Raw genomic sequence first — 20862 nt, forward strand, 5'->3', positions numbered from 1 at the left:
TAACCACTACACCAAACTGCCTCTCCATATCTCTATCTATCTCTATCTCTATATTCCACAATCATGAAATGTAATTAATAATCAACCATTTCTTTACAATGTTTTATAGTGAATATTGTTACATATGCTAGCCCTTTAGGAGGGTGGGTGTGGCTGAGAAGCCAACTACATCCCATTTTTTAATAAAAACTTACATGTTACATTACATCTGCCTGATTTCTCAATTCTGGGTCTTGCAATAAATCAGAAAGCCAAGTTATTAGTTTTTCTGAATGGATTTACAGTATACTGCTGGACTAGGTCATGAATTTCCATTTTGGATTCGTCCCAGAATTCATGGACTGAAATAGAATCTGGCTAATAAGACTGGAAAATATATCATTCTTCCAATTCTTCTTTTTCCTTTTCCCATCCCAAACCACACAATTTGCTATACAAATAGTCAATAGCAAACTACTCAGATGTTATACATTCAGTGTTATTGAGCTTGAGCATTTCACCCCCCACACTCTTTTTTTTTTTTTGGTCACATTTGACATTATTTTTGATTATTTTTCCCCATGCGATCTCCACCCCACCTACATATAGATTTTTCAAGCCTGAATGTCTTGACTTTAAAAATGTTAATTAATCTTGATTTTTTATTTTTTTTCCCCATGAAACTTTTCCTCACTAGTGCTGGCTTCGATTTCACATCCCTCCATAGATTTAGTCCAGTTGATACTGGCAATGCACCATGTTTCTGTCCATTAAATCCATCTTTAAACAAAGACATAATTGGAATTCACACTTTAACCTTACACAGATTAATCAAATGGTGAGGCCTGAACATTAAATATACTGCTATTATGACTCTCTCTCTCTCTTTTTTTTTTTCTGGAGAGGAAGTAGCTAAATCCAGGGTTCTATAAAGTAATTAAAAATTAAAAAATGTAAAAGAAAGTAGAAATAGAATACAAACAAATTATACCTACATGTGAGGGTTTACCTAGATGGGATTTTTTTAGTAATTCATTCATGATGATGATGATGATGATGATGCAATAATAATAATAATTTTTTTGGTAATTCATTCATGAATAGGGAAACAGTTATGAATGAACGTGTATGAAAGAGATATGGATGAGAAAGAGATTTGTCCCTAATTTAAAGTGATTGTGTTTCCAAAATCTTCCATCATTTGCATTTAAACTATAAATGATCAGGAACATCTGCAGCATCCCATTGTTGATGCTTTACACGGCTTTGTTAATCTGTTGCATTAGTGCATATCATTAGACACTCTTAGTGCATGTCTGTCTTTGTAGTATTGGGTAATTAACTCAAACCGTTGTTTAATAATTTAATAATAATAATAATTATTATTATTATTAAAAAAACAGCAGCAGACAACTATTTTCTTGTCAATGCAAATGTGGTCTCAGTCTCGGCATGTTGTTATAATTTCACTAAGTACAGGTAGTCCCTGGGTTAAGAACACCTGGTTTAAGGACAACCCATAGTTAAGAAAGGAGCCTATTGTAACAAAATTTGAGTGAAATTCATAATGATTTGAGCTAAATACACAACGGTTTGAGTTAATTACCCAATACTACAAAGACAGACATGCACTAAGAGTGTCTAATGATATGCACTAATGCAACAGGTTAACAAAGCCGTGTAAAGCATCAACAACGGGATGCTGCAGAAGATGTTCCTGATCATTTATAGTTTAAATGCAAATGATGGAAGATTTTGGAAACACAATCACTTTAAATTAGGGACAAATCTCTTTCTCATCCATATCTCTTTCATACACGTTCATTCATAACTGTTTCCCTATTCATGAATGAATTACCAAAAAAATTATTATTATTATTATTGCGTCATCATCATCATCATCATCATCATCATCATCATGCTTTTGGCCACTGTAATATTCTTAAAGAACTTCAGTAAAAAGACTTTCTGGAATTTTCACATAGCATGAAATGAAACAGATGCCTGTTATGAATTCATTTGTTCAGTTATTTTACCTATACTTCTAATTTCCAAATGGACTCATGGAATACCCTTGCAATACCCCTAAATAAAAGTAACTTTCCAGAAAGTGGGTATTGAGGGAGCTTCTGCATATCTACTAGGAGGCTGTTCCACGAGGTGCGTGACATTGAAGAAAAGGAAGAGTTCCTTGCTTTTCTTTGGATCTCCTGTAGGATGAACTTTCAGTACCCATAGCCAGGATTCATGCAATGGACAGGTTGGACCCACTGGATGGCCCTGGGTGTCAAGCTATGTAGGACTTTAATGGCCTGAACCAGCACTTTGAATTGCAGCCAAAAGCCTATGGATAACCAGCATGGTTGGTTGAACCAATCATCTTCAGCATGAGTTTTATTTTTTTAAAAAAGAAGCGCTCATCCATTAATAAGTGTGTTACTACATTTTGGGCAGCTGTAGCTTCCAGGTAAATTTCAGATACAGCTCCCTATAGATTTTATTACAGTAATCTAATTGGAAGGCAACAAGGGCAGAATTACTGATGTCAGAGCCTCTCTCCCCAGGGAAAGCCACAACTGAAATGGGTAGACCCCCTCCCCATATTAGTTGTCTAATATGTTCATAATGGACACCTCTGTCTAATTACAGGGGTCATTATGAAGAAGACAGATATGCGTAGTTAACCAAAAAAGAGCAGGTATTGTACAGCATTTATGAGCAGGGGGTGGGCTGATATATATCCCATTCTTCCGTTGAGGGAACCCATGCAATGAGCTGGGTTTTGTCTTTACCAGATTCCTAGGATGAAAGTTAAATAGGAGCCCTTTTTAGCTCCTTGGAGTGCTAAAAGAAACTTGTATGACATAGGTCTCATCCCTATAGAATAATCATTTCCACATGGATTTCTACCAGGTCAAAGGATACATTTCTAACCTTTCCCTCGCATGCTAGCTTTCTGTACACAGGGATTTTAGCTACTCTAAAGAACATTCAGCTCCCGCTATCCTTTAAAATAGGTTATCTGGTCAGAGTCTTATTATCCAAGTCAAGGGTTTTTTTTACCAAATCCAACCACTGCAGGAAAGGAGTGGTTACCATTGATTTAATCATATGCAGAAATGACCATTACAATTTCCTTGTATTTAGTTAGGAGGATTTATTTCTGTATATAAAGTGTCCCTGGAATGGCGTGGTCTGGAGGGGAGAACAGAACATTCTCTGGAAATGTTCTGTTCCTGAATCAGTGAGCTTTGCACGCCCATTTCATAATTAATCTGTCCACAAAAATATCCAAATGAGACAATATTATACATACACATTATTGTATACTGAATCATAATAGTGGTGTTTTATCATCTTTCGGACTGGGATTCTAAGAGTTTACCATGTAAAATACCAGGAAAACAATGGAAGAACAAATACATTGTGGGATTATTTCAGCTACTCTGCCTTTGCTTTGGGGATTATGTTTGCTTAAAAGTTCAGGAGGCCATACTCCCAAATAAGCAACTCTAAGAGAAGCCATGAACTATTAATTGAATCCATTTAAAAAAAAAGTGAGGGAGGGAGGGTTTATATGGGTGAAATTTACTGCAGCAATATCCCATCTTCAGGAAAACTGGTAGGGGAAGAAGTGCTTTATATTGTGTTCATCTGTTTTTGTCAAATAAACAGCAAATAGCATTTGAAGCATCTTTAATTTGGGAAAGGATAGTGAACATTGAAGCGTTTAACATCATCACCGTCAGAGCTGCTGTTTTGGGCCAGAATGACAGCCGGACATTATAAATCTGTTTCCTATGATGGAATTGCAGATGCTTGAATAATCAGTGTAGACACTGTAGGAGAGCTGTGTTAGTCTGTGGTAGCCACAGGTTATCAGAAGGCATACAGCTCATAACATCTTATGCCTTTTAATAGAATTTGTTAGTCTGAAAAAGGTCCTATTGGATTCCTTCTGATTTTTGAACCAATACTCCTGCCAAATAAAGGGGCTTACAGGAGTGTTATTTGTTCAGGCCAACATTGCTATGATATCTGTTTCAGTTTCTAACAGGGCTCAGAAGTTCTAATATGTGCTACATTTGCTGAGTCCAATGACGAATTATACTGGTTGTGTGGATATTTGCCCTATAGTCACTTAACAGCACTGGAGACTCCATCTTTCCCATCAAATCTAACCCTTTAAAGGGTTACTGGGGGAGAGAAGCAGTGCTGGGTTCTATGGTGTTTAATACTAACTTGCTCATGTCATTCTTCTTCAGTGGAGTTCACTTGTTTGATGAAACATAAGTGGGAAGAGATCCTCTAGAGTGTGATCTGCTGATTCAGATTTCTTTCCTTAGAAGGTCTTTCACAGACTGGAGTCTATCAAGACCTCCTTTTAATTCAGAGCAATCCACAGTTACTTCTGCTGCTATACTAGTGTCATTTGGCATTTTGTTTCTGCTAGAAGGACCACTCAGAGCATTTGGAAATGAGCAAACCCTGAAAATCGATCTGTTATAGTTAGAACATACTTCCTCTTGCTTGCTTGTTTATTTATTTATTTTAACATTATCTGCAAACTGTCCACTTTGCCAAACTCTGCTGGGAAAAAAAGAAAAGAAAAATCATTGTAAGCACTCTTCTTTTATTAAAAATAAACAGGAAACAAGAGTTAAAGGAGCCTAGCCTAGTTCCATCCCCTTGCACCTATAGCTCTCAAACTGGGGTGATACTCTTCTCACAAAAATGAATACCAGCCCTGCAGATCTGATCCAATTCTGTGTAGCACCATTTGTAGATTCTCCAAGTTAGCTCAGAATCTTGGAAATTATGATAGGGACTTCCAACCCTCTTTTATTAGGGAGTTCATTAAGACAGTCTTTTTTTTAACATTTTGAATCACTTCTTCCTGGGATTTTTGCAACCTGGACTGAACTACTGTTTTTGAGATAAGCTGCAAACAAACTTCTATCAGTTGGTTGTTTGTTTAACATCCTCCTCTTTCTTTCTGAATTTCTCCATATCTCACAGTCTTGGACTTGCTTTCTTCAGATCTAAACGCTGGTTGATTTAGGCAACTTCTAAATTGAATGTGGGTGTCTTTCTATGTTGGAGCCTGAATCAAGAATATAACACTGGTTTACTTATTCCTACAAAGTGATTGAGTAGATTGTGCAATCTGATTGCTTCAGAGTGAAACCTAAGGTTACACGTGGACTATATTGAAATTATTCTGTCCTATGTTGAACTACCTAATGCTTAAAAAAATTTTTTTTTCTTTTTATGATGGTTAGATGCTGTTACAAGGGAAAAATCCTGGCATTTCGTGGCAGTATACCTTATCTAAGGTGAATAATGAGAACAAGATATTCACAAAAAGACATAGCTACTCATGGGTGATGGTGCAGTCAGATTGCTCAGCCACCTGTGGTGGGGGTGAGTATGTCAAATTTGCCCAAAATGTAGCTTCTTTTTTTTAATTCCCAATAGTATATATTTAATTAGGGCTGTCCAAACTACAGAATCTAAGACTGAAATCCACTGTGTGTTAATTTGAAGTGACTGAATTATTGGCATTCAATTAATTCCTTTCCAGTTAAACTTGGTGTTTTCTAATGATTGATTACTTCAGTATTTTTCTTCCCATGGAAAACCCTTTTAGTCTCTTAACTCATTAACACTGAATGGCAATCCTTTTTTAAAAAATTAAGGATTCCCAGCGTCCATGTCATAATGGAACAAGATACAGACATAAATCAAGATAATAAAAGAGCAAAGGCACAATAAAGAAGAATGAAGAGAATCCTTTTTCTTTTCAGGGCTGTGTGAAGCCGTGCAGCTCCATTTTGTAGAGCTGCCTCAAATCTTATCATTGGCACTACACAAGCAAAGCATGCCTACCTTGATGATCTCAAACAAGGTATGGAGGTGGGATGCGTCACTTCTCCCTCCAGCTGCTTCACTGTGACAGAAATGTTCTTCAGCTCATGAGCCCAAATGCATAGAAGAATATAAAAACTTGCAGAAGCTGCTTGATGTGAGTCAGTGGCTCTAATATGGAGCATGGCTGATGAAAGTGAAATACCCTTTAAAACTTCACCCATCCATATTATGTTGGCTATACAAGTAGTCCTCGCTTAATGATGGTAGTTGGGACTGGAATTTCTGTCACTAAGTGACACAGTCGGAAAGCATGACATCACATGACCATGCCACTTAGCAATTGCAGTTCTGGTACTTCCGGTTGTTATTGTTAAGCGAATCCCACACTATCATTAAGCATGATGTCATGTCGCCATTCGCAGCCTCCTGCCAGCTTCCCCATTGACTTTGCTTGTCGGAAACCGGCAATGAAGTTCGCAAATAACCATCCGGTGCCCGCAGGGTGGTGTGACCGGTGTAATTGCAAGTTGGCCGCTGAGCACTCAGAGTGCAATCACATGATTATGGGAACACTGTGACGGCTGCAAGTATGAGGACAGGTTGTAAGTCCCCTTGTTCAGCTCTGTCATAATTCTGAATGGTCACTGAACAAGTGGTCATTAAGTGAGGACTACTTGTATTGCAGCCATACAATCTTGCATGTATACATTAAAGTTCAACTCTTTATATTTTAGTTAAAGAGTGCTTGATAGCCAAAGTTCTAACAGGTATTTCACTAAGATCCCTTCAGAATTTTCAGATGGAGGCAGAAGAAGTCTTACATTTTTCAGAAGGTTATCAAAAGACTATGATTTGCCAAAAACAGCTGAGTGACAATATATTAAGCATTTGCTACTCTCTTTGTTAGAAGTAGATGCATTGACTGCCTCAGAAAGCCCTACAGGTTTGAATGTATCAGAGAAAGTATTTTTAGAGACCAACCTTAAGTTTTATTGACAATTTAAACAACTTCACTAAAATACATGTGGAGAATTTTCAAGAAATTTGGAGTAGAGACACTCTCAGGTTTTAAGTAACTTTAAATGCATTTATTATTATCTTAAAACCAACATTAAATGTATGTATGATTACCTTAAAGCAAGATTAATGCATTTATTCGAGGCGGGGGGGAGGTCTATTGGAGCCCTCAGTAGACATTTTAAAGAGGCTGGTTCTTGATCTTTTTTGATTTGAAATGCAATCGTTTTGAAGGTATATTAGTATACGTGTTTTGGTCATTCCCCTTGGTACCTTCTTATTGGATGAATGTTCTGACTGATAAACAGAGTTCTTGGGAAGAAGTGAGATTTAAAGATGTCAAAGTGTTGCTAAATTATATGCTAAACTTTGTGAATGTTTCTATGTCAGAAGGATTTTGGATTTGCCCTGCTTAAAAGTGTTCCCCAAAAGAACATCAAATGTCCCTGCAAAGACATGTTGTGAACCATATACAAAAGTCTGGTTATTTTTATCACCTCTCAGCCTTTGCATAGTCTCCTCATAATACCTTTTGTTGAGATCAAGGTTCACTTTGTGGTTTACAAAGTGAGGCATAGCAAATGGATCCAGTTTTTGTTGTATTTGTACTATTGTACGAACTCTGGTTTCTCTTCAGGTCATACTGTTCTATGTGATTTAGCTTTTGCTGGTTTGATCTGTTTTTATAATTTGTTTTATTTGCATTCACATTTTTTCCCTTTCTGTACTTGTATCTAGAGCAATAAAATATATATTTTTTTTACAAATCAAAGCACAGGAATTATATTTCTAGTCCTGGAATTTGCAGAGTGCTTCTTTTTTCCTTCCTGCCTATCGGTCTTCTGTTTTTGAATTCCTTCTGACAAAACTGATTTCCTCAGTCAGTTAACTCCCCTCCTGTTAGCTCATAAAATCAGGAGTTTCAAGAATGTTCATTGTTAGTAATATTAAAAACAGTTCCCTGTGAGAAAGCCCATAGCTGTTGGCATTAGGTTTACAGCCAAAGACCACATTAAAGGAACTTTCTGTGATTGCTAGTATTGTCTTTAACTCAAAGATAGGCATTTTGGTATCTTTGGCTCTGTCGCTCTTTGTTCCCCATGGAACTTTCGATTGCTTTCTTTCTTTTATTAAAAAAATATTTTAATGAACAGGCACCCGAGCAGCAACACTTCCTCCTACATGATGGGGAGACACACCTTTTGGGCCAGACGTAGGAGGAAATTTTGAGGCCATGTTGTGCTTCTCACAAAATGGTTGTCATATGAGGGCTTGCCTCTTCATAAAATTGACCTGTCATGGATATGGCCAATTTACAACGTATCCATTTACTAGAAGACAAGTTAATGAGATTGCTTCTCAGTGTTTCCTCTAGCCCTGCAGAGTATTTCTGGCCACTCTAGAATACCTTGATAACTTTTCTAAACAGGTAAACAGCCAGCCACCATGTTTATTTTTTAAGAGTGCCTCTGTGGCCCCTCAGAAGCATTGTTGGAAGTGAATGAGGCCAAAGTCCGGCTTGGCTTTGCACCATGGAACCTACGTTTGTGTAATCTTTTGAAATTAGAAGAATGTGAAAAAAAATCAAAGGGTCAGAGAGGGAAAAGACTCTTGCAAGCCAAAGAATGGGACCCACAAGGACCATGTTACTTACCTACCCCTGTCCTAAATAAAGAGAAAGGGGGGGGGGGGAATAGCCATGAAGAGCTGGACAAATAGCAGCCCCGCATTCGATGTCTTCTTTATATTTTTGTGAGAGTTATTTACTTTCTTCTGTATTTCCTTTAAATTGTCTTTTTTTACAAAATTCCTTGCAGGGCATTTGATAGCCAAAGCTGTGTGTTTACAGGATCATCAGACCCGTGTAAATTCCTCATTCTGTGGCCCAAGGACAAAACCCTTAACAGAGACAATGATGTGCAATGCAAATCCTTGCCCAGCCTAGTAAGTATTGGATTTTTACTTGAGTTGACCTCCCCCAGAGTGTGGCTAGTGATTGAGGTTCATTGGGAGGGAACTCTGAAGAGTTTAACTGCGCTGCTTGCTCAGAGCAACGGTGGAGCTAAACTTTGAAACCTGGCTTAGATTGTAGCAACTGAATCTTAGCAGGTGTAGCCTGAGTAAACTTCCCTTCCTAGATTCTCAGTGTCTCTGCAGTGAAGCAACAGAAGGGATCAAAATCTCCTTTACTGTACTCAGGGAATGTTTTAAAGAAGGGGCAGGCAATCTTTTTTAGCTGGGGGGGCCTAACTTTTTAGCATTATGAGGGTGGGGAGTGAAAGTCTCACAGGGATGGGGTGGTGACATCATGATGATACCTAAGCAAACAGGGCTATTGTTACCTGATCTGGGATCTAATTGCTGTACATATTCTCCTTTCTTCTTTCTCCCTCCCTCCCTCCCTGGGAAATTACATTAATTGCTTTTGGTGATTTTTTTTTTTTTACCAATTTTGGGGAGCAGAGTCCAAAACATACATGAAGGCCATTGGTTGCATACCTCTGCTTTAAGATGCTGCTGGGTGAAACAGCGACAGACAAACTGAATAGCAAAAATGCTTATTTTGAAATCCAGTATTACTCAATTCATAGTAATTTAGAATGGGATCTTTGGTCTAGTTAACAGCAAGGAAGCAATACAATGTTCAGCCTGTGCAATAAACAGGTCTACATCGCCAGAAGTTAAGCTAGGGCTTAAGCTGAGTGAAATTCACGGTGGAAACTTGATATAATTACTTACAGCTGTATACAGAGAACAACCCTTTTCGGGGATCACAGCCCTTAGATAATGGGCATCATGCACTGATCGATTCTAGTGAGTTTGGACAATTGCAAAGCAGACTGAGAAAGCTCTGAACTCTTAAGGGGTTGCTTCTACGTTTGTAGTTCTGAGGTGGTTTTGGAAGGCTCTCCAGAAAGATCCTTGCTCCAAGATGTCCAATGTAGAGAGGAGCTGCTCTCTTCTCCTGTTGGTAAATTAGATACCACTTTACAGTTTTACTGTGAAAGAATGCTTTTGCTCAAGCCTTCTCAGAGCAAGAGATTCTTCTGAAGATTTGCCCAGCCCCATTTATGTTGTAATTGTTTTGCTCCTGTGATGGACCTTCCATGATAGTTACTTGAGAGTCTCCACTGATGGCGGTTTTACACTGCACAAATTCCTAGGCATAACGCTCCTTCCTGTCATCATGATCAACACTTTCTGAGCCACATTTGACCTTTGAGTGACTTGCCAGGGGCTGTCCTCCAAGAAGAATCAGAGGAAACCAGGTGTAGAGAGTGACAGAGATTATTGTTATTACTTAAAATTAAAACAAGTTAACATGATTACTCCCCAGTCATATGTTTAATCATTTCTGCATTTAATCATGTTTAAAAAATACAATCTGGTTGCAATTTTAAAAGATTCTGGGGCCTCAGCCTCGGGCTCATTGGCATTCTTAGGTTGTGCTCCCCTGTAATAAGGAGTCTGGAGCTAACACACACACACACACACACACACACATTGACTCACTGCAGGAAACCCAGAGGAAATTATAAGAGAATCACAAAAAGGCAGAGATAAGGTTTAATTAGGGTAACATATCATGTGATAGTTCTAGCAATTTTATTGCCTTGCTTTGAGCCATGCCATTGTCTGACAACTAATTTGAGATAATCTCCCTAGCCAAGGATTCTATTTGGGTGTGACTAATCTTCTGCCAAAGGCTTATTTCTGTACCCTGAGCTCTGCTTTCTCGCAGAGAAAAGCCTTCCATTAAGTTTCCTTCAGCTTTCCCTGTAGATGTTTGTATTTCCCTTTTAATTGTGGCTGGAAGCTTCTAAAACATAGCATTTATTTTAATTGGTGAAAGAACCACACAAGTAGCTATCATATCATGCCTCGGCTATTTTTCATATCCAAGTTGTGCTTTGCAGCTGGTGTGTGCATCTTAAACATTCCATTAGAAGATACTGTTTCCCAATTGTGGTGCTTTGGTGACAAGGCTAGCAGTCCAGCCCTGTTGGCCACAGAAAGGAAAGAAAGTCAAGGATGGACTTTGGGGCAGAACCCTAAACTCACCAGAATGAGCCAGAGATGCTCCTGTTAGAACTAAATTATTTTACATATTTTGAAGTTCATGAAATAGATCTACTGCATCATTGTCACTTGCATTTCATAATGTGACATTCTTCCATATAATTACGCATCAAGGAGGCAGAGTCTCCCTTCCCAGTTTCAAGGGCATAACCCAACTTTGATTTGATGGTTGCATGCTGATTTCTGTTTCAAAATGGCGCCAGAAAAGTTATTCTGAGTGCCCATAGAAGCATTTCTCTCTTCTCGGTTAATTCTTAATGATTTATTAGTTAATGCAATAGGCCAAAACGACTAAAGTCTTTCAGTCCTCTGACTGTGGTCAGGCTCCATTTCCATTGCATTTGCTGTTTGCTAAACAAAAATGTGCCTCACAGGGTGGAACTATATGTTATTTTTATTTTTGTTTGTTAGACTGCAAGTGTTATAGTGCTTTCAGAATTCTGAAGTGCAAATAGACTAATGTTATCAGAAAAGCAAATATGGCTATTATGGGCTGGGGTGTGTGAATATGGATCTGTATGGATCTGCTAAATATTGATATTCTTATAGAAACTCTTTTGGCTTAATGTTTGAATAAGGACTTCCCAAAACATAAACATAAAAGTTAGAGGTACTGAAGATCTAGGAAAAAAATATCCTAAAACTTCTTGTTAATTGCATGGAAACTCTTTTAGGTTCCTTGATATCCCCCAGAAATTTCACCAGAGAGGAATCCTACCTTAAATTTACTGCGAATTTTATTCTGACTGAACTTCAGCTGTGGACAGTAAAAAGTGGGGAGCAGAATTGAATTTACTTTGTAGAAGATGAATCCTGTCTATAATTTCCTTAATATCTGCGTAACATAACTATCTCCTCAGTGTTTAAGTGGCTTTAAAGAAGTGCATAAGAGAATTAAATAGGTCATTTATGATGAATTGTAATACACATAGTCAAATCTTATCTTCTGTTCGATAGTTCAGACATTAACCCTGACATCTGCCTTGTTTTCTACTTTTCTGCCAGCTTTTAAATTTTCCATAGTTTAACGTCTGGGTAGTGGAATTTAGCAAGCTATTTATTTCTCCCTTAATTTGAAACATGAGAAGAAGTTTGTGAGAGTCGCTGTGGTATAGTGGTTAGATATTGGAATTAGACTCAGGATGGTTGAAGCACTTGAAGCTCATAGGAGATCTCTGTGGCCCAAGGATAGAGAATTTCTGGCTTCCAAACTCTAGGAGCCCCAGCCAGCCTCAGATTCCATGCCTAAGTTACAGATCCATCTGGATTGTCCATCTAGAGCCATCTATGTAGACTGTTACAGCTTGCCTTTCCTGATCTAATTTATCTTGTAGAGTTGCTGTGGGGATTGTAAGTAGAAGGGAAGAAGTAGAGATGGTGTTCAAAACCTTTCAGAGGAAAGATGGGATGAAACTAGTAGAGGAGGTGATGTTCCATTCTACGATCCTGCAGCCTGAAAGGAAAGTCCATCGATGGAAGATGATTGCAGAGCTTTCTGCTGCTGAGGCTCATTGCCTGATTGTGGGGGAAAGCATGGGAAAAGCTGGGACCTCTGAACAGCCAATCATCTTTTTCATCCTAATCCCCTGTTGTTATCATGGCGTGATCCAAACTCTGCCAGCCTAAGAGCTGCTGTACTAACTTCTTTCCTATTAGATGCAATAAAAGAGGATGTGGGTGGAAGGAGGAGAACTGTTGTAGGTCATGGCTTGTAATAGGACTGAAGACGTCCTTCATTTGAGCAATTCAAATGAAGTTGGGAAGAATTTTGCCAAGGCAATCTGATTTTTAGTAGTATCCCTTAATTCTGAAGAATGTGAGGTTTCTCTACCTAAGTAATGTAAATAATTTAAGGACTCAGTGTTAATGGGCTTAGCTTTCTTGTTTTGCCCTGGGATTAGAAAACACTTCCCTAGCATTTTCAGCATGCACACAGGAAATGTTTCCCAGAATTCTTAGAGAAATGTTTTCCAAATAGTTTAACTTACCAGCCATAGGCAGAATCTCTAGATAAGAATCAAGATTCATGCAAACAGGGCAAAATGAGAGGGGAGATGGTGATGTACAATAATACAAATATGAATTTGAGTGGGATATGTGAAAACCATTTTGAAGTACTATATTTTATGGAATTGTTTTCTTTATTATTTGTTGTCCTAATTTGCTTTATTATAACCCCCACCCCAGTCTCAACCAATTGAATGTTTTACAACAATTGTAAAAAAGATAAATGAATATGAACCATTTCGAATTTGAGGTAGTTTGAATTCAAAATATTTTGCATATTCCGAATATGTAATTTATATATCAAATTTCTAATGTGGTTCAATTAAATCTTTTCCTGGGGGCAAAGTACTAAAGCTAGAGTTGAAGATCGCAATAATTCACATTTAAACTTTTAAAAAAACCACATTTAAAGTAAAACCTCCATTTAATGACCTCCATTTAATGGACTTTGAATGCAACAGGCCAAATTTGCATTTAAACTTTACCCCACAAAATAACGAAGTCCTTTGTTTCTGAAGTCTGTCCAAACAATTAATGTTATTAACATTGTTTCTGTAATGACCTAATTGATGTTTTCATCATTTGCATCAATTATCTTATCTGTGTAATGACATAATTGATGTTTTATGTAATTTTCATCAGATTATTTCATTGGATGCAAATGGCATCAGATGTATAAAAGCATCGAGCATGTCATTATGCAAATAGCATGTATTACTTCAATTACATGCAGTCAGACTGAAGAGACATTTGGGTTTCATGGACACCTTTTTTTTCCCCCAAATAGCTTGTTAAATGAAAGTTGTATTCTATTTCTTTCTGTCTTTCCTCTCCTGATAGTTTTCTGAGTAGAACACATAAGGTACAATATGGACCAGATGAAGCTATATGTAAATGTTTTTACTTTGGCTCCTTGATGGAATAACTTGTTAACTAAAAACATAGCCCGAGGATGGCTTTAGGTGAGTCTAAAGCAAGTAGTGCTTTAGCCCCTTCATTGCTCTTAAGCTAAAAGGAAGGGACAAAACGCTTTCCAGAAGTTTGACCTCACCTCTTCTAGAGGTCTTTTGAATTGTGACTTAAATCTGCAAGAAAGTAGACCGAGAGGCATAGGTTCCCCATTCTTCTGAGAAGCTTCAACCTCTGCTTCAGAATCAGCATTTACACCTTGGACAACTGCCATCAATGTATATATATCATACACATATGTGTCTTTATATTTTTCAGTTGGTCAGCAGGCGAATGGAGCGTTTGCAGCCAGTCCTGTGGTGGGGGTCAGCAAAGCCGTCACATCCAGTGTGTCCAGAAAAAGGCTTTTTATAAGGAGGAAGTTGTGGCCCACGCTCTCTGCCCAGTAACCACTCCAGCACAAATACAGACATGTAATAACCAGGACTGCCCACCAGAATGGAATCTCGGGCCTTGGTCACAGGTAATTAAAAAAAAAAAAAAGTCACCATAATCTTAACTTGAGATGGGACCCTAAACAGAAATTATCTGGGGCCAATCAGTGGTCCACCTAATCTAGGAAGAATGGATAGTCCATTTTGGATTATGAATCTCATCCCATACGTTTCATCCTCTTCTTTTGCCAGGTTTTGACAGAAATCTGTATTTTAATTATTCAATGCTGCAATTTTCCTCTGAAATACACGTTGTATGAATTTTTCCTACAGTGTTAATTTCAGTTCACATTTTTTCAAGCAGTATTTCTGCATTAGTGGTTGGATTTTTAAACAGCCCACATGAAAATAAATAGGAATTGTTGTGCAATCTTGCATAAATAAAAATGTGTCCTTGATTTGACTGTAGTTTTTTTCTATATACAATTTTTGGGGAAGAGGTTTAAGTTCCTTAAACTCAATTTTTATTAAAATGCTAATTTTTTATGAATTTTTAAATATGAAAAATGCAACATTTGGGAAATTCATATACCACCTCTGTTCTATGAATTGCACTGGCTTCTGGTAGGCTTCCAGGTATGATTCAAAGTGCTGGTTATCACCAAGAGACATGAGATTGGTGGTGCTATAAATGGTATAAATAATTAAATAAGTGCAAAGATTGAAAGGTCATTGAATTCCAATTGTAATAATAGCTCAGAAAATACAAATAATTTTGGATCCCATAGCTAATAAAGATATTGCTTGAGTCTAGCACAACTCTTTCAAAAAACGAAATTCCAAAAAGATTGTTTCATTCTGTCATACTATCAGGCTATTTACTTTCACGTGCATTTACATTTATTTAAATATTCTGGGAGTTGAAGGTCAGACATCTGTACTTCTGCCTTCTAAACCCATGGAGATAGTCAATGGAATCAGGTATCATTTTGATATTGGGAGCAGAATCAGTATATACAATTTTTAACCTGTTCAGAACAAAACTTCTGAAGACAGGTGAGTCTAGTTTTTTAAGATGAGTTAGTTAGTTGGTTTGTTTACTGGTTTTATTGAAAGGACTTTTGGTAGCTTACAGTACATCTATAAAATAGTACAGTAAAATATCCATAACAGTAATCAAAACAGAATTAAAAAGATAAAATGAGTTTTAACCACTGCAGGTGTGCACAAAGAAATAAACCAACAGCATCCCGTCATACTTCAAAGCATATCAAATTGGGGCAGGTTTTAATAGTTCATGGAAAGTGAACGTGAGGCCCAGTTGAATTCTTTCATTAGGCTATTCCAGGCACACAAACAGAGAACTTGTGTGAACTTCCACCTCCCTCACTTTGTGGAAATGAGGAACCACTAGCAGGTTCTCCTGGGATGTACATGTTCAGTGGGCCAAAATTAGCTAGATCAGAATACCTCAATGGCAAACCAGTGGGGATTTAAAAGGTAAAACCAGCACTCTGAATTGTATTCAGAAGCCTACAGGAAGCCAGGGCAGGGCCCTGAAGCATGTTCCATGTGGCTCCAGATGGTTTTGCATTGGGCTGTGGCACTCCATGGTTCCAGATGGTCTTCATAGGTAGCTCCGTATAAAGCTCATTGCAGCAGTCCAGGCAAGCGATGATAAGGGCATGAGTTACCTTCACAAGGTGTCAGGTCCAGCCCAAGAACAACAGCGAGACAGTCCAGGATCAGTTCAGCTCCTTTATTAGCTTACACCTAATAGACAGGATCTCGCCAGACTAATTCTAATCCCCATCAACAGCAACTATAACCATGATGCCCTTAGGGAGGGGCCAGTCTCCTTCTCTTGACTTTCCCACACTCCGGCTGGGGGCTGAGGAGATGCTTTCCAGGGAACCTCTCTTCCCCCTCCCGGCAACCTTGAAGCTCCCTTCCAGAATCCTCTCCGCTCATGTCTTCCATCACACAAGGCCTTCGTATAAATTTAATAAATGAATAAATGCTCCAAGTTGGGCCACAAGTGAGACACCAGCTGGAGCTGGGCAAAATTAAATATTCTGCAGCTGAGTGCTAAAAAGGAATACAAGAAAAGAATAAGGTAGAGACCGCTATTATTAATTAACTCACTAGCACATGTACATTCATTTTTCCAAAGTAGGCATTAAAAGTTCAGGGACTATCAGCAGCACCCAGCATAATGAAGGATGTCTTTTTTCTTTAGATAATGTATCATTTTGCGCAACATAATATCATAGTAGGGTAAAAACCTGCTTTTAAAAGCATAGTTGGTAGCACCGGGCCTCAGGCAAATTCCAGTATGTATACACACACCCCTTTTCTGAAAGATATGAAATGTCTAGCAGCCTTCTCACTGGAGTGAAACTAAGTCTTGCTGTTTTGTACACTTGCCAAGGCAGACGGATCACAGATTTCATTTAAGCGAATATGCTGTTGCAAAAATCTTTCAGCCTGTTCTGAAAGAAAGGGGGGCACTCCAGCTGTGAAACCACCCCCTGTCAAATCCTTTCTCTTAATGAGCATTCTTTAAGAAAGGAGAGTATTATCTTACTTTTCTTAAACACATTGCTTCACCTATCATTAGCCTGTGTTAAAAAGTAGGCTAGAAGCGACTAGCAAAAAGATGTTTGTTGTTTGGGAAACAGCAGAGATTCCGGGACAACGCTGAAGTGGCTTTTTGCAAAATGCGGTCAAAAAGTCAGTCTTCTGAAGGGTTATGGAAGAATCTGAGTGCTCTTGGTGGCTCTAACTGGTAGCTAATTCCTTCCAAACACTTACAGAAACTGTCTAATTGCTGGAATATATTGAGTGGGGTGGAAATGGTTGACACTCTTCCTATTTCAGGAAAGCCCAAGAAATGATGACTGCCTAAGAATATATGATTTGATCTGGGCCCAAAGATGACTAAAATATATAATCCGAGCATAGCCTCAAGGTCCATGGTGCAGTCAGTATGGTGAAGCTAAGGAAGGCTGGTTTAGGTCATTGTAATCTACTTTGATTGTTGAAGAAACAGAAAGGCAGGATAGAAATCAAATAAATAAATAGCTGCATTGGAAAGTTTCCTGGGAACCTTATATGTTGCCTTGGATTTTCTCCTGGAGGGAAGATGGGATATATAACCCAAGATAAGATGAGACTTATTTGGTTTATTGTCGTATGACAATAGAGCAGGTTCAGTTTAAGGCCACTAACATCAGACTTTCTCCCAATCCCAAAAAGTGTTCCAAAACATGTGGACGAGGCATAATGAAACGGGAGGTTTTCTGCAAAAGTGTAGGACCATCCATCTTGAAAATTGTGCCGGAGAATTTGTGCAACAGTGAAATAAAGCCAGAAATGCAACAGACCTGTGTGTTGGGACGATGCCCTAAAAACGATCGTCTTCAATGGGTCATCTCTGCTTGGAGTGAGGTAAAGCATGTAATGAGGGCTATCTACAAAATACAGCATGCAAAAAATGCAACATTCAGAGGAGTAATAAATACGAAATCTGTTAATAATGTTGCTCCCCCTCCCTTTATTATGATCCACCTTTATAGATTTAATTTTCTTCTTTGGAACTTTGCTGGATCAGCTAACTTAAGACTTGGTCCACTGTAAATATTAGGAGACATAAAGAAAAAACTTCAATGTTTATTTTCTTATTTCTCAATATTTTCTTTCACTCATTATTTTCTTCCACTCCTTACAACCTAATAGATAAAGGCAAAGAGAATCAGTTCTTTATTTAACAAAGACTTGCAATATTATATTTAGAAAAAATGAGATGGAGCAAATGAATACAGAATATGCAAAATGCAACTTGATATTATCAGTAAAAACATCAAGTAGGATGTCTTAGAGAGCCATCTGGAGTAGTGATTAGAAGCACTGGGCTAGTGAGTTCTAGTCCTGCCTTAGGCACATGGCCAGCTAGATAGCTTTGGGCCAGTGATACTGTCTCAGTCTTAGAAAGAAGGCAATGGAAAATCACTTCTGAAAATATCATCAAAAAAACTTGCAGGGACCCATCCATACAATTGCCAGAAGACAAGACTGACCTGAAGGCGCACATGAGCATCTTGTCCAAGCCTTTAATGCCAATCTACAGAAGTACCCAAAGACAGCATTATTTTTAGGGAAAGAGAGAAAACAAGCAAAACTTGTGGTGTGATACTGGTTTATTCAACAGATTGGGGCTTGCCATGTGAATGGAGTTTGGTGTAGACAAAACAGGTCTGATTGGATAAATAGTATGACCCGATGTGAGGGACTTGAAACTATCCAATGGTCATCACCAGAGATGGGCATACCTTTTGAATTAGGGGCACGCGCCATTGGTCAGCTGAATAGCCATTCTGAGCTTTGTTTAGCATATCAAGAGCCACATTCCAAAAATTGGTGAAGCCAGAACTCAAAGTGAGCCTGATAGGTAAGGATTGTAAGGGTAAAATAGGCCCTTTAAGCTGCTGAAAGGCTCAAAGCAGTCATATTCCCACTTAACACTTAAAGCACAAAAAGTCCCATTTTGGAAGGATCTGGAGCCTGCAATCTGGATGGTGGTGGGCTACATTTTTTGCAAACCAGCTTTAATTAACATTTGTATGTCTCTTACTGTCCCCAGTGTTCTGCTACCTGTGGGCCAGGTGTCAAGAGGCGAGAAATGCAGTGCAGTGAGAAAAGTATTGGTGGCAAACTGATCACTTTCCCATTGCGCCGCTGTCGAAATCTTAAGAAGCCAAGCATTGATTTGGAAGACGTATGCCACCAAGGACCATGCCCTATGCACCCTCTGCACAATAGGGTATCAGGGTGGTATTCATCACCTTGGCAGCAGGTAAGGTAGTTCAGGTGCAGACTAAGAGGTTATGAATAGGCAAGTCCTTTTCACAGCATCTTGTATTTATTGAGAAATAAATAAATAAATAAATAAATAAATAAATAAATAAATATCTAAGTGTGTCACAATCATGCAAGGGCCAACCATCAGCACCTATTATGATGCCAGCTTCTTCGCTGCAAGTTTTTGTTTGTGTAAATATTTGGAAAAAGGAGCAGTGGGTGCCTTCCTATCCAGGAAGGGAGCAATGTATAAAAATAATAAGCAGATAAGATTATTCATAAGCATCAACTAAATGTCCATCTGGGTCAGCCTCCTCTTTCCTACAACAACCATGAGATGCCTCCAGGAGGCCCAGAAGTATTTTCATGCACAACATTTATACCCCAGGAAATTCCATATACTGTAGTGGTTATAATGAATAGCATTCGTACTGTACCGAAACTGTATTCTCCATTTTTTAAAACCATCCTTCAGTCTAAGGAGAAGAAACAGCTTTTATGGGTCCTCCCCCCTCCCCACTGCCATGGAAAATGCTACTTTGCTGATGTTCGGGTCTGGTTGGGATTCTAACACTCAGCTAGAAGTTCCATGTCTGTCCTATCTTCCATTGCACAAAATGTAGCTTCTCTGGCTTCCTGCATTTCAGCTAAATTCCAAAGAATTGAGGGCAACTAGGAAGGCTGCAGAATAATGCTGAGGTGAAAACTCAACAATGAGAATGCCACCGTTCTCTGCCACCTTAAGTTATAATATCAGCACGAAGAAATTCTCAATCAGCCTGAGAATGCAATATGAAATCAGAAACCTTCATTTTGTGAATGAAAAACCATTTCCAGTGACTGGACATTATTAACAGAGAGCAATAATATCAGCATAATTAGAGTAGGATAGCTAAGTCAATTGTCGCAACTGAAGATTGTCCCTTAGTTCACCAGATCCCTGCAGTTGTAACCCTGTGTATCTTGTGCTTCTTTCCAACTCAGTGTTCAAAGGGTTGCACTGTAGTTGAACCATTTAAGGTTTTCAGGCACAATGCGTTCAAGGACCCACAAAGGCTGTCTGGATTTCCCTAACTAGTGTGATGTCTGGATTAGTCTGTGTTTGTTTCCATGGCCTTGCAAACAAACTTCTGTGTTTTGGAACCTGCTATATTGTATGGGTCACTTGTCTCTAAGATTCATTTGACAAGTCACAGAAGATGCTTAAGTTTCATCATCTGATGGAAATGATTCTATCTGTTTTGTGGACAGAGTGTTCGTAGACAGATTCACATACATCACCAGCACTTCAGGGAATTTTACAACGAGGTAGACTCGTAATAACTCATTATTTGTTCCTGCATAGAATAGCAGACAAGTTCCTCAAATTTCCTAACTGCCCATGGCGATATAAATTCCAGCAAAGAAGAAATAATTTAAAGTGTGCTTATCTCTCAGCACTTCTATGCATGTTCAGCCTAGTTGATGATTTTCGAGATTTGGCAGTGAGCAAAAGCAGATGAGAACCTTTGGGACAGCAGACAATTTGTCCACCAAAGGTATCTGCTACCCGTGCCTCCAGAGCGTTGAAAGGCCACTTACTTCTGTATGTTTGGAGTTCTGATGCCAGTAGACAATATTGATCTAATGGAGTTGTGCTCCTATGACAGCAAGTGTTGGACTAGGATCAGGAAGATCTAGGTTGGAGTCTCTACTTAACTAGAAA

General features: G+C 38.5%; 1 protein-coding gene across 1 annotated transcript in view; it reads left to right on the plus strand.

The window, feature by feature from the left end:
- Positions 1-20862, plus strand: part of ADAMTS18 (ADAM metallopeptidase with thrombospondin type 1 motif 18) — a 101480-nt gene that overhangs the window by 73316 nt on the left and 7302 nt on the right. The window contains exons 17-21 of the mRNA XM_088136001.1: positions 5262-5403; positions 8685-8811; positions 14182-14386; positions 17556-17747; positions 18940-19152. Of these exons, the coding sequence (XP_087992127.1) occupies positions 5262-5403; positions 8685-8811; positions 14182-14386; positions 17556-17747; positions 18940-19152 (879 nt within the window). The remainder of the gene's footprint in view (positions 1-5261; positions 5404-8684; positions 8812-14181; positions 14387-17555; positions 17748-18939; positions 19153-20862) is intronic.

This window comes from Python bivittatus, unplaced genomic scaffold (genome assembly GCF_059951505.1).
Source record: "Python bivittatus isolate LINGU-HERP-01145 unplaced genomic scaffold, Pbiv_v1 ctg000190_np1212, whole genome shotgun sequence".
In the NCBI taxonomy this organism is placed as follows: Eukaryota; Metazoa; Chordata; class Lepidosauria; order Squamata; family Pythonidae; genus Python; species Python bivittatus.